The sequence below is a fragment of the Alternaria atra genome (genome assembly GCF_907166805.1).
Source record: "Alternaria atra isolate CS162 genome assembly, contig: 35, whole genome shotgun sequence".
In the NCBI taxonomy this organism is placed as follows: Eukaryota; Fungi; Ascomycota; class Dothideomycetes; order Pleosporales; family Pleosporaceae; genus Alternaria; species Alternaria atra.
In genome coordinates, this window is record NW_025091334.1 from 1,059,482 (window position 1) to 1,071,908 (window position 12,427).

General features: G+C 51.1%; 4 protein-coding genes across 4 annotated transcripts; 2 read left to right on the top strand and 2 right to left on the bottom strand.

Moving 5' to 3' along the window:
- Positions 1-1,027: 1,027 nt before the first annotated feature.
- On the top strand, positions 1,028-3,082 carry ALTATR162_LOCUS11263 (uncharacterized protein; the record flags this gene model as incomplete). Its single annotated transcript, XM_043318905.1, has 5 exons — positions 1,028-1,082; positions 1,252-1,344; positions 1,393-1,880; positions 1,928-2,065; positions 2,153-3,082. The coding sequence occupies 5 exons, from the start codon at positions 1,028-1,030 to the stop codon at positions 3,080-3,082; spliced, it is 1,704 nt and encodes a 567-aa protein (XP_043174840.1).
- Positions 3,083-3,928: 846 nt separating this feature from the next.
- ALTATR162_LOCUS11264 (uncharacterized protein) lies at positions 3,929-4,771 on the bottom strand (the record flags this gene model as incomplete). Its single annotated transcript, XM_043318906.1, has 2 exons — positions 3,929-4,149; positions 4,300-4,771. 2 exons carry the CDS (start codon positions 4,769-4,771, stop codon positions 3,929-3,931), a joined length of 693 nt encoding a protein of 230 aa, XP_043174841.1.
- Positions 4,772-6,680: 1,909 nt separating this feature from the next.
- Positions 6,681-8,920, bottom strand: ALTATR162_LOCUS11265 (uncharacterized protein; the record flags this gene model as incomplete). Its single annotated transcript, XM_043318907.1, has 3 exons — positions 6,681-6,947; positions 7,003-8,591; positions 8,905-8,920. The coding sequence occupies 3 exons, from the start codon at positions 8,918-8,920 to the stop codon at positions 6,681-6,683; spliced, it is 1,872 nt and encodes a 623-aa protein (XP_043174842.1).
- Positions 8,921-9,823: 903 nt separating this feature from the next.
- On the top strand, positions 9,824-11,797 carry ALTATR162_LOCUS11266 (uncharacterized protein; the record flags this gene model as incomplete). Its single annotated transcript, XM_043318908.1, has 1 exon — positions 9,824-11,797. One exon carries the CDS (start codon positions 9,824-9,826, stop codon positions 11,795-11,797), a length of 1,974 nt encoding a protein of 657 aa, XP_043174843.1.
- Positions 11,798-12,427: the final 630 nt, after the last annotated feature.

A 12,427-nucleotide genomic window follows, 5' to 3' on the forward strand; every position in this document is an offset into this window, starting at 1 on the left:
AACTGCGGGTGTCTGAGCAACCTCTACGCCCCGGCTCGGCCAGGGGTGAGATTGATGTTGGGTAGCTGCAGCCGGTGTGTTGTCTGTGGTGTGCATGAAGGAGCGTTTCTGTCTTACGGACGACTGATCCTATCCAGCTGAAGCCTGTCACACTATTCAAGTCACATTCTTCACCGTCCCTAGTGATGGGTTGTTCACATCCGATCAGTCCTATGAAAGCTACAAGCCTCACGTTGTTTAGGCTGCGGCACATGAAGCAGTGCCCATCTAATGAAATAAACAATTACTATCTTGAACATCTCTGAGAGACTCGTCTGGTTCATTGCAGAGTAAACACGTTATGTTGGGTGGATAAAGTGACGAGTGACGTGAAGTAGGAACGGTAAGCAGACGCGAAGCCACAGCATCCGCTCACTCATCAGATAGGAGGAGATACTGATGCTTCTCGCATGCTTCCACGCTCCTCGTGTAGAATGATGTATTTGTGTTCTAGTGCCTTGGCGGCCCCTGTCGCTCCTGCGGTCTGCCTATCGCACTCTTCTCTACATACGCTGCATACGCGGTCTGACGACAGGTGCAACTTACTCGACGAGCAGTAATGTGACCACTTAGGAGGAACTCACCACCCGATTCCTATCTCTATGTCTTGCGCTCATATACAGCTTGGCCAATCATCTATACCCCGCGTCCAATCTAGCCTGATCAGGCTCTATGCCGCGAACACGTGGGTTGACGAGCTTCTTGTCCAGCCAAACCTCCACCGCCAGTCCAGGGTGTAGACGCCAGCCCTGTGGGCCCAAGCCTTGCCTGCAGCCACGGTATGGAACTTCTCCGAGAAGCCTAATGAGGGCAAGCAGTCTGCATACATCATACACAGCATCGTTCAACAGCCATATGGCCACCGATGTGTGTTGACAGCGAACGCTCCAGCTTCAGCTCTTCCTAGTCTTATTAATTTCTGTGTCTGAAATTTCACGTCATTCACTTCGCTTGCCAACAATCCCCAACAATTGCATATCGTGGAAGCATGGTTGGAGTTCCGAAAAGTACTGGGTGCCTCATCTGCCGTAAGAGGAAGATTAGTAAGTGAACCACGCCCCTCTTCCTTGCGAATATCGCCTGACTAAGGACAGAGTGCGGTAAGGCTAGTCCCGCAAGACCAGCGCGACTCAAACGTTCTGACTAGCGACGATTAAGACGAGACATGGCCAGCTTGCTTGAATTGCCAGAAAAATGGAAAATCATGTCCAGGACCGCCCGCGCGACACACATTCAGAGACCTCGGTCCTAGGCTGAATGGCGGTGCCACGAACTCCGCTGTGGAAGAGACAACCGCACCGTCAGGTAAGTTCGGCTGAAATGAAAACGAGTATGATACTGATCCAGTCACAGATCAACGAGATAGACATTTGACACAATTGAATGAGAAGTTTGCCGAAAATGGCTCGGTCACACACAAATTCAGGATCTCGAACAAGAGCTCTACGCCTCGGAAAACGGCTTCACGATCGAGTTCAATCAGTTTGAGCCCACCCAAATCGCCCTTCCTGAGACAACCGTCGTCATCGCAGCATCAGCAACTCGCACGCGTCCTGATTGCAGCTATCACAATAGGCAGTACTGGGCATCGGATGTCTGTATTTGGTCCGTTCATCCAAGAAGTGCCGGCTAGAATTGGGCACAACGTTGCCCTTGATGCGGCAGTAGCCGTGCTTGTAAATGTCCATACTTCGTTAGTTTTCAAGAAGACTGCGGACGAGATTGTTTCCCCAGAATTATATATCCGGGCCATTAAAACGCTGCAGTCATGCCTCGAGGACCCACAGCTAGGCATGTCTCCAAATACACTCTGCGCATCGGTACTTCTTGGTTTAGTTGAAGTAAGTGCTATCTAGTCTATGTCTTGTGACAGTACTTACATGACTAGGCCTTTGCAGGTCCAAGAATAGGCAATCGATACCTAACGCACGTAGGCGGTGCAGGGCGGTTAATGGAATTACAAGGGCCCTCTAGATATAAAGATACTTTCACAAAAGAGATACTGCGCTTCAATAGAGGTGGAATAGTAAGTCAACAGAGTTACGGTGACGTAGTCGCGTCTCTTGGTTTGGATGTATATGGGCATCTTAACTCAAGACTAACACGTCGACAGATCATTACGTGCATATATGAGCGCAAACCATGCTTTCTCGCATCTCCTGGATGGCGAGAAATCGCTTTCGACAAGACCGGCCTTAGTTTCGATGACTGCCTGAACACCGACCTAATGCAGTACATGGCCGAGTTGCCGGGTATCTTCCATGCTTTGAAGGAAGCAGGCGAGCGCTATGCTTCTCAACCAGCACACGCTACGAGCTTCGAATTCGGCACCAACGACGAAATGTGCCAATCACTTTCTGACACGCCCCCGTCACTTGACTTTTCTACCGACTCTTTCGAAGACATGGACTTCCTTGAAGATCTGCGGCCTATCAAAACCTCTTACCCGAACAACGCACGTCCATACACATACCCTTACGAACCTACACGGACGGCACTCTTGTACAAGGTATATAACCTCAAAGACGCTGTTCGCAGCCTAGGTGAGCATATGAACGCGAAGCTCACTAACGGCATTGCCATCTACGAAACACCAGCTAGAGAAAAGAACAGTCCCATGCAGACAGCCTATCACTTCAATAACTGGCGCGATATGACTGCCTACAACTGCTTCTGGTCTGTCGTCATTCTGACGAATAAAGTCCTGATGCGACTTCTACCACCCTTTGATCAAGCACGCTATGACTTGCAAGCTGAGTGTCGGTCAGTCGCGATTGAGATTTGCAAGACATGGGAGGATGCCTGGGCCAGTAGACCAATCGGCGCATTTCATACAGGCTTGAGCTTTGTTGTCGCATACGAATATTGCATACCGGAAGTCCAAGCATGGATACTCAGAGGGCTGAATTCTCTCCTGGACTACCATGGGGTAGATGCGTTTCGTTGGTCGGACGAAGTCATTACCAGCATGTCCTCTAAGCTTGCCGGAGAAGGACCTGATGTCGCTTTCTCGACCGTTAGAGTCTCGGAAAATGCACGATGAATGGTATCCCGATCAAGCCCTCATACGCCAAGGCGATCGATGTCTTTCGGTTGATTCAGGCGCGGTCCGAAGAGATCAAGACGCAGCGCACGACCGCAGCCGGTCAAAATTCGGGCACCTCGGTACACAGCAGCAGTATGTCTTACATGCGGCTTACTTGCATGCGGCTACCAAAGATCCGTCATCAGCCCTGTACCTGCTGTGGGGGCGAGAAACCACATGGCTCTAACGGTGTGGTCCAGATGCTGACCCTTTGCTCCGCATCTGTACCGGTAGACCGGTGCAGGCAAGCCACGGCGGCTATTATACAACCCTCCATCTACTAGCTTCCATCAGTAGAACTCATGTCTTACTACCAAGAAAGTCCAACACACCTGATCCAAGCCCTCTTTGATCTATTGCATACCAACTTGGCTATGTTGCCGAGGCATCTTGGACCCCAATACAAGGCGGGGTGACGGCCCGCAACCTGGTTCGCACATCGAATGCACGATCGATGCAAGATCGAACAAGGAAGATAGATGAAGTTCGTTGGCATGCAAATACAATCAGCTTTTATTCTCGTTCTTTTCTGTCGTATTTATACATGCATGCATCATAACATCGACCCTGATGTTCAAATCAAGAAAGCAGTACCATTAAAATACCGTTTCTGCAAAACCACAGCATACAAGCACAAAACAAAGCTAATGCGAAAAGATTATCAGAACTGAAGCAGAATGAGTAAAAGACATTTGGGAAAAGTAAACAAAGCCGTTACAAACGTCTGCGCCACACACGCTACTGCAGCAGTAGCAGTAGTAGCTACCCAACCCTGGATTCCACCAACTCAATTGACTGACTGCCTTAGGTCTGAATACCACACCTTTTCTTGCACTCGGCACTCCCAATAATAGCTCCGGTACCTACGGCAGGAATCGTCTGGCCCAGGTTTTCAGTGTTGAGAGACGCATCACCGAAACCAGCGCTGATGACATCTTGCGGGACAGTCCAGAGGCTGGGTAGGATATTGAGGGTACCGCTATCATCGCTGTTGAGTGCACTGATGAGGAGTGCGGGTTCGCAATCTGTGAGTGTGGTTAGTAAAGTGCCCGATATACGAATGCATGTAATCAAGGCCGGGTAAAAGACGAGTATATCTTGGCGCTGAGAGCCGCATGCCCCCGATCGGGTAGTAGATAATGAGGAAAAAAGAGACAAAGGAGGGAGGAACATACCATTGTTCTGCATCGTATGTAGACTTCCCTGCGGGAAAATCGTAACACGCATAGGAATCAAATCCACCTTCCGTGTCTTGACACCATTCTCCCCAATCATATAGCTGGTCGTGTTACCGGTGATTGCGGTGACCAAATTGGTAGCCCTAGGGTGCAGATGTGGTGGCAGCATTCCACAGGGAGCAAGCTTGAGTAAGGCGATGCTAGATCCCATGCCAGTAAGAGCAGGGAAGCTGGCGGCGTCGGCGTTGATGACGGCGCCGTTGGGTGAGTCGTAGTTGGGGTTTGAATCGAAGTCGTAGTACCAGTCTGTGTCAGCGGGCAGGAGGGCTTGTCGGTCGAAGTTTGTGGCTGCCATGCGGAGGGCGGCATTTAGGGAGGGGTTGACGGTACGAGATTTGGGGAGGTCGGTTGCGGTGATGAGGGTGGGGAGGAGGGAGGTGAAGAAGAGGAGGATGGAGGTGGTGAACATGGTGACGGCGGGGATGTGTGTACTTGAGGGGAAAGGTAGGAAGTTTAGAGTATTGAAGAGGTAGATGGTTGGGATGTCGGGATGTTGAGATGATGGGTATATGCTCTTATATACCAACAATTGAACAACAGGATGTGATGTTGGCAAGTGGGGCGAGATAGACGAGATCGCAATTGATCCTATTTGCAAGGGTAGAGAGATGGAATAAGGCGTGCTGACTTTGGGGCTGAGTTGAAATGGGGTAAATAGTAGTAAGCAAGTGAAGTTTATCGATTTCGATGCCCTGTATCCAAGTCATGCATGCAGACTTATATAGATCTGGGGCCGCATACAAGGCTGGGACTCGATGCAGTGGAGAGGAAGAAGGGCAAGGGCGTGTTCGAGAGAGATGGGCTGCTGACCGCTCCGTCTTGCTCATCGTCGTATGCTCTCAAGCCACTGTTACTCTTGCCCGATGGAGGCGTCGCTAGGAAGGTTGATCGGTCATTGGAGCGTTTCTGACTATGGAGCGCTGTCCCCACCCAGCTTGTGTCGTGACCATATGTCTCAATATTCTCTTCAATAGAAAATATTTGCTGATTGCACTGTTGCCTCCAAAGGATTGAGCTGGTGATTCAGGCATGACATGCATCCTGAAGATGATGTGAGAAGCGGTCCGACCCCGTGTAGTCGCTGCTTCTGTAAGGTACATAGATACATAGGTACTTCTGACTTGCCTGCAAACCCGGTTTACGGATCGATGCTCGAGATTCACACCATGTGTGCGGCTGCATCGGACCAGGAACCGGGGTCAACATAGCGCGTGACGTAGCTTGCCTAGAAGTAGATGTGATAGATTGCTATGCTGCACTCTTTGGCTGTCACTGGCGAGTTTCAGTGTTTGTACAAACTTGCTTGTAACGAGAAGTGGTCGTAGGCGTGTGATTGAGGAAGCTTCATCACCTGCTCTTCGCTGATACGGGCCCTACTTGGAAAGAGACGCCGATTTAGTGTAACAACATGAAGCCTGTGAGCATTTCTTGGGGGCCGTAGAGGTGCTGTTGGGAATGAGTGGGTCCAGGGTAGGGACTGCATATTGATTGATGGACGTAGACCTTGTGCTGCAGGCTAGTGTTCGAGCGACCATCAAGCGGAAAAATTGCATCGATAATCTGACAGGCGCCTTGCGTCGTTGTGTCAGGCGCCCCTTGAGTACAAACTGGCTAAAAGCGCCACAGTTCTACCGGACGAGGCGGAGCTTAGTCAAACGTGTTGGTGGAAGAATGTCGATATTCTTAGTGACACCGTCGCATTAGAGGACTGCGCCATTGGCTGTTCAAACAAGAAGTGTTGGCCAACGGCGATACAGGTGTGGATGCAATTGTGGCCTTGTTGCATTAGCTTTGCCGTTTTGGGCGGCTGTGCTTTGGTGGTGTCCTAGGATTGGTGGGCCAGACGCAAGCTTGAGAAAAGATGCCCGCATCGTCGCGCAGTATCTTTGTGTATTTTGCTATGCAGCTTTGGGTGCATCAGAGCAAAAATATACCCTAAAGAGAGATGTTTTTGCTGTATCACGGCTGCAGAGGTGCTTTCTCCAGGTTAATATCAATCGTGGAGCAAGCGCAATAAAGATTCGTCTCTGGATTGATCGTGACACTGAAAAACTTGGCCTTCTTAAATCTAGTTCAGTGTCTCGAGTAGATGACTTGAAGAATCGGAAACCGGAACAGGGTACTTTTTAGAGACGATCGAGACCGTGAACAGGTCGAGAGGTTGAACACCATCTCTCACACCCCGAGCATCTCCGGTCTCTCAAAGTGATGAATCTTCAGTATTTACTTTTGCGTTCCGTGTTTACAAATCCAGATCGTCCTTCATTGGCCATCCCATATCGCGCAAGAAGAGCCACACCGATGTCAGCCAGTTATCACTAGTTTGTAGCAGTGCCGTCGTGATCATTCGTATCCGCACGCATGAGATAGGACATAATGCCCCAAATACCTCTCATTGCTTCGGCGCGATCATCGACGTTGAACAAGTCAAACCATCTCGTTCTTTGCAGCTTTGGCGAAAACCAGTCGGGATCTGATGGCGCCTCGCTAGAGAGTTTACCTTCGGTAATGTATTCGAGATAAGCTGGATGTATGCGTAGTTTTAACAGGCTGATGTGGTGATTCAATGACGAAACCATGAAGACCTAGAATAACGAATCAGCAAATCGAGCTTCCCAGAGCTGTTGTACAAAGCCCTACATCGTCCCACTCAACACTTTTGTCTTTACCAATGGCTTTGTAGGTAACTTTGGGATCCCATAGTGGATTCCCGGGTCGCAGCGTTTTCCAGACCTCTGCTGGTGATGGCCTGCGACGAGCCTTGGATCCGTCACGATTCCTTTCAGCGGGTTTCCCTTCAGGTTTAGCAGCTGCTTCTTTAGAGAGTATCTCGGTGGCCCCGATAGTCTCGCCAACCTCGCCGCCAGGCCCTCCACCCCAGCGCTCTTTCGTCGTCCACCACTTACTCTCGCCACCTCTTCGCTCCGATTTTCCTTCTCTAGCTCTCTCCTGCGCCAACAATAGTAATCCTCCCAACTCACGCACGGCATCAAGAGTGGACTGCTTTTCCAAGTTGCCTGTCAAACCAAAGCCGACGTCTGCTCTGCATTGTACACCCAATACAGGACCTTCCAAATAGCCATGTCTAGCCTTGGCCCTGTCCTGGGGTGCTTGCCAAGCGACTGAGCTCATACGAACAGGGAACCGAATGTGCTCGATTGTGAGGACAGGAGGACGGCGGTGTGGTAAGAGTGTCACCCCAAACGCCCATGCGATTGGCTCCAAGAAACTACGCACGCAGTCAATGCGATACTGGTCAGGCATCTCGGCACCATTCCCAATACGATACCCTCGGTATGACCCATTCGAGAGATCAACCGCCTTGCTCTGAGACTCCATGTTCGCAGCCCACGGGGTCTTTGGCGGTGCAGCCCGAGCTGGGAGTACACGATTTGGAGAAGTTGATGGCACCTGTGCACTCACGGGCGCGTTGCTGGTGCCATTGGCGCTATGGGTCTCGGCTGATCGTTTTTCACTTTCAGTGTCTTCTACCTTGGCCTTCTTGCGAGGCTCCTCTTCTTCAGACGTACGAGACCCTTGCCTCACTATCGACACCCGGTCCGAGTCCGTTTCACGTTTGGTTTCCCGACTCTCGACATTTGTGGGCTCTTGCAGGGAGTCTGAGACTGCGGTTTCTCTACTACTACCACCAGCTTCTTGGACCGGTGGAAGATACTCGTCTAGAGACGTATCCCAGTAATAAGCCAAGTTATCAAGACCTTCCCAAAACTTTCGAAAATGAGCCAGTCGAACCGGTGGTTGACTTCCATTACTTTTACGCGTGAGTGTCGAGTAAGCATCGGCATTCTTGAACAAAAGTTCTCTTGCCCGGACGTAGAACTCCCTCTGATCTGGTAACCTTCTGCCATTGCTCAGAAGTGTGGCTGCAGATCCTGTTTGTACTGCCTCTTGCTCTCCAGGCGAATCTACCCAGGAATTTGGGGGTAAGAACGATTCTGCGTGGTTTGACAAGGATGACAATAATGTTTCTAGGTCACACTGGGGCTGAAACGTGACATTGAGCAAAGCCAAGGTGTCTTCACTGACGTCGGACGGCTTCTTCAGTCGTAAGAAGTGCCCTGAGATCCTGGCTCCTGGCTCGGTCCAGGAAGCTGGCAGCGTGTTTGTTGATGGCTCGGGCGGCTCAAGGGAGGGAAACTTGACGGGTGATGGTTTCGAAGGTGGCGACCTCTGTTTCTGTGTATCATGTTGCCCCGCAAGTAGGTTACCTATGAACAAAATGTCCTATATCAGCAACAATATTGCACGTGCGGCGCACGTCTCAGACGAAACATGTGTGGAATATACATCCACTTGACAGACAGAAGCATCCCCAGTAGCTTCCACAACAAGCAGCTCAAGACCAGAATAAAGTAAACAAATATGCGAAAGTGAAAACCCGCCTCAAATGCGATGGTAAACGGCGCCTGGTAATGCTGTTGCTGACGTGGGCTCCACTTAGAGCGGGCAGATGCGACCCCTGTATAGGAAAGCAACATGGCCACAATGAACCAAGTGAGAATCAACGAGCAAGGTACTTACCACTGAAACTGAACATGGTCACAGGATCGTGGTACGAGGACCGTGATTTTTAGGGACGTGTTGGAATCGGCGATGGGACGTCGAGGTCGAGCGAGGCCAGCGGATCTTCTCAAACTGGACGTGCGCACCCGGCGCAACAACGTCTCCACACCCATCAGCAGCTCTACCTACAAGCATTCCGCAAGCACACGATGCTGATGCATGATATTCAACTCTAGACAAGCCAGAAGTGAAGATTGTGATAGTTCTTCCCCACCAGTTACGTCTAGCGTAGCTGCCGAGAACCCAAGAGCTTGTTGATGCGTTATCGTACAGACAACTGTCAAGTGTTGTCACTTTGACTGAATGAATCGTAGAATAACTGGGGAGATGATTCCAAGAAACCCCCAAGGTGCGAGAGGTCGAATAGAAGTATTTTGCATCTTCGAGTTGCTTTTGGTGTTCAATCACGTGCTCGAAGACGTCCCGTTCGCCAGTTGTCACAACACCAGAAGCCTCCAACATCACGCTCCTTTTCAAGCCCATCGCGCATCGTCACATATGTCATCGCGTCCGCAAGAATGGCTACCAGAGTGCTTTGTCGGGCGACACGGCAGTCGGCTGAGACGGTCATGCCGCTGCCGCTCAACTCTGCGAGGCTCAGCGCGCTTCATGTGCATTGTTCGAAGCGCGATGTGAAGCCGCCCGCGTTTCAGACGGATACAAGCGCAACATACTGTGCCAACGGTTGACTATCACCCGGCCGTTCTTCGAACGCCTACTAACATCTCTCTTCGTTAATCATTCCTTCAGCATCACGTAGCGGCAAACCCCAATTTCCAGTTAATATGCACAAAGCGTCTGCGGCGCTTTGTATACTTTCTCCTCGTCTCTCTTTCTGAGCCCTCGACAGCCTTTGTTTCCATGAGCTATTGCTCGTATGGCCACCCCTCAAGAGTCAATTACGACCGTAAACGGGAGACGATGTACTCGTTCTCGAGCCCGAACAGCCCTTACAACCTCTCAAACTACAGAAACATCATCGGCCACCCCTCCCGAAGTTACAACGTCCACAACCACTGAGGAGACATCGCAAATACAGACCAGCACCGCCCAAGCACCTCCTCCGCCGCCGCCACCTCCCTCTTCGACGGCACCGGCCTCAACAACTACGCCAGCCGACCAGCCAGCACAGCAGCCGGCCACAGTGCCCACAACATCTACAACAGAAGTAGCAGCAACGTCCGCGACAGGTACGATTAGCACGGTTCCTACATCTTCTGAGCGGGTAACACCACTGGCTCTGTCGTCTTCAGAACGTGCAACGGCAGCTGCGCAGCAGCCACCAGAGACTCAAGCGCCGTTAGAAGTATCTTCTCCGGTCGCTGTGGTTACTCTGTCTCTGCCCTCGCAAGTTGCTGCAGTGTCTTCAGCTCTGCCTCTGAACTCCGTACCAACAAACTCTGACACTGAACAACTAGCTGTTCCAACGTCACTCATTGTATCTTCACGCACACCGGCCCGCTTCACAGCTCCGGCTGTATCCAACGGTCCTACCCAGGACACGAGCCCCCAGCTGCCTATCGAAACCGATACGAGGGCACAACCATCCATCGTGACAGACTCGCCTGCCCAAGCACGGCCACAACCGACTACTTCATTGCTTGACTCTACACCAACTGGAGGGTCGGCTGGTATCATTGCACCGGAGGGTTCCACTGGCGACGACGGTCCTCTGACTTTTGCGAACAGTGGAAATATCGGTGGCATAATTGGAGGAGTCTTTGGTGGTGTCGCTGCATTGGTTATCATCAGCGTACTACTCTTCTTCTGTCTGCGGAAACGGAAGTCGCGACCGGTACGATGGAACGAGAAGAAGGAGGCAGGCCCAAGCTTCCTGGCTAGGTTGAAGACAATACCTAGCGGGGTGGGAGAGTTCGTTGCGAGGATGAAAGGAAGCGAGGCTGGTTCGGTGAGCAATCCCTACCAACGCCATGTTGCGCAAGCTAGCGTTGGTTCGGTGTACTCGAGAGACTCCAATGGTAGGGGCCGATCGTCCAGCGAGCCGCAAAGTTTCTTCGGAGTCAAGCGTGCGGGCTCCAACAGCAGCAGATCGAGCAAGAAGAGCGAAAGGAACCTGCTTCGCAAGAAGCCAAGCAGCATATCGTCAAACTACCGATTCCCAGGAATCATCGAAGACACAGGCTCACCAAATCCATTCGCGGACCGGGGTCAGCAAAGCACGCTGTTGGTACTCAATCCTGATCCACGGAGCGCGCCTGTCACACCACAAGTCCCTGCAGCGACTGCTGACGCGGCACCAAGGGATCCATTCGCATCTATCCTAGATCCGCCTGGAGCTGCACCAGCATGGGCTCAAGCACCGGCTCACCATCATCAACGTACTATGAGTTCAATATCTGCACTGAACTCACATCCCCCCTCATCGTTCTACACGGCAGACAATCCGTTCCGAGACCCACCTTATGCACCGCCTGTTCCGACCCAAGCTGTCTTACCGAGCCATACCCGACGTTCGTCGATGGCGTTACCAGGCTTTAATGCACTGTCTACGGTGGATGCAACCTCAACCTTCGCCTCGCGTGACTCTGATATTTTCTTTGGAGAGCCAGGACCGAGCAGACCTGCTACCAACTTCTTCACTCCAGCGCCAACTAGTCGAACAGTTCGACAATCGGACCCTTTCGACCTCGACCGACCAGAAGTTCTCGGGTTTGGAAGTATATTCAACCGAAAAGACGTGAACGGAAATATTACTCGGCAACCCACGCGAAGTAAACGAACAAGCAGCGTCGGCAACTGGGGCAACGCAGCACCAGACGTCAATAACTATGGTTTGTTCCCGAGAGACAGTACAAAACAGCCACCATGGGGACCGAGCGGTAGGCGGTGACGATAATGACACTCAACGTCGCAACAAAGAACTTCATCACGCTAGTTGCCGCCATAGAGCGCACAGGACGCGAGAAGACTTAATGAACAAAACATGGACGATGTCCTATGATCTTTTCTCTCGATGGCAGGAAGTATTCCGCGGGTTCCATCGTCTCTTTTTTTCCCCACCTTGAACATCCACCTAGCAAGCAAGCAACCCCCATTTTTTTGTAACATATATCCCTACAGATTTCTTGTAGTGTAGTAGCGTAGCGTAGAATATACCCCCACGAATACCAGCATGTATACCAGTATCGACATTTGGAGCAAAATTACAAATGTATGATCTTGCATTGATTGAGACCTTGCATAGTTGCATCGTACGATAATGGAGATGTGCGGCTTTGTGCCAAGCTGAATCCACCGCTTCAGTCTGAGGCACGGGAATGAGACGCTACTTGTAAAGTTTAAAATATTAGTGACAGATCGGGCACAGAAATTGGGCCGCTAACGTAAACGGGTTGTATTATGCCGCTCAGGCCTGGTGAGGCGTATCAACATGAGAGGCTGCGGAGTGGATGATTACTATTCCTTGATGTCAATGCCTCCAGCCGTTAGATCGAAAGGGTAAAAATTTAGCTGCTTACAG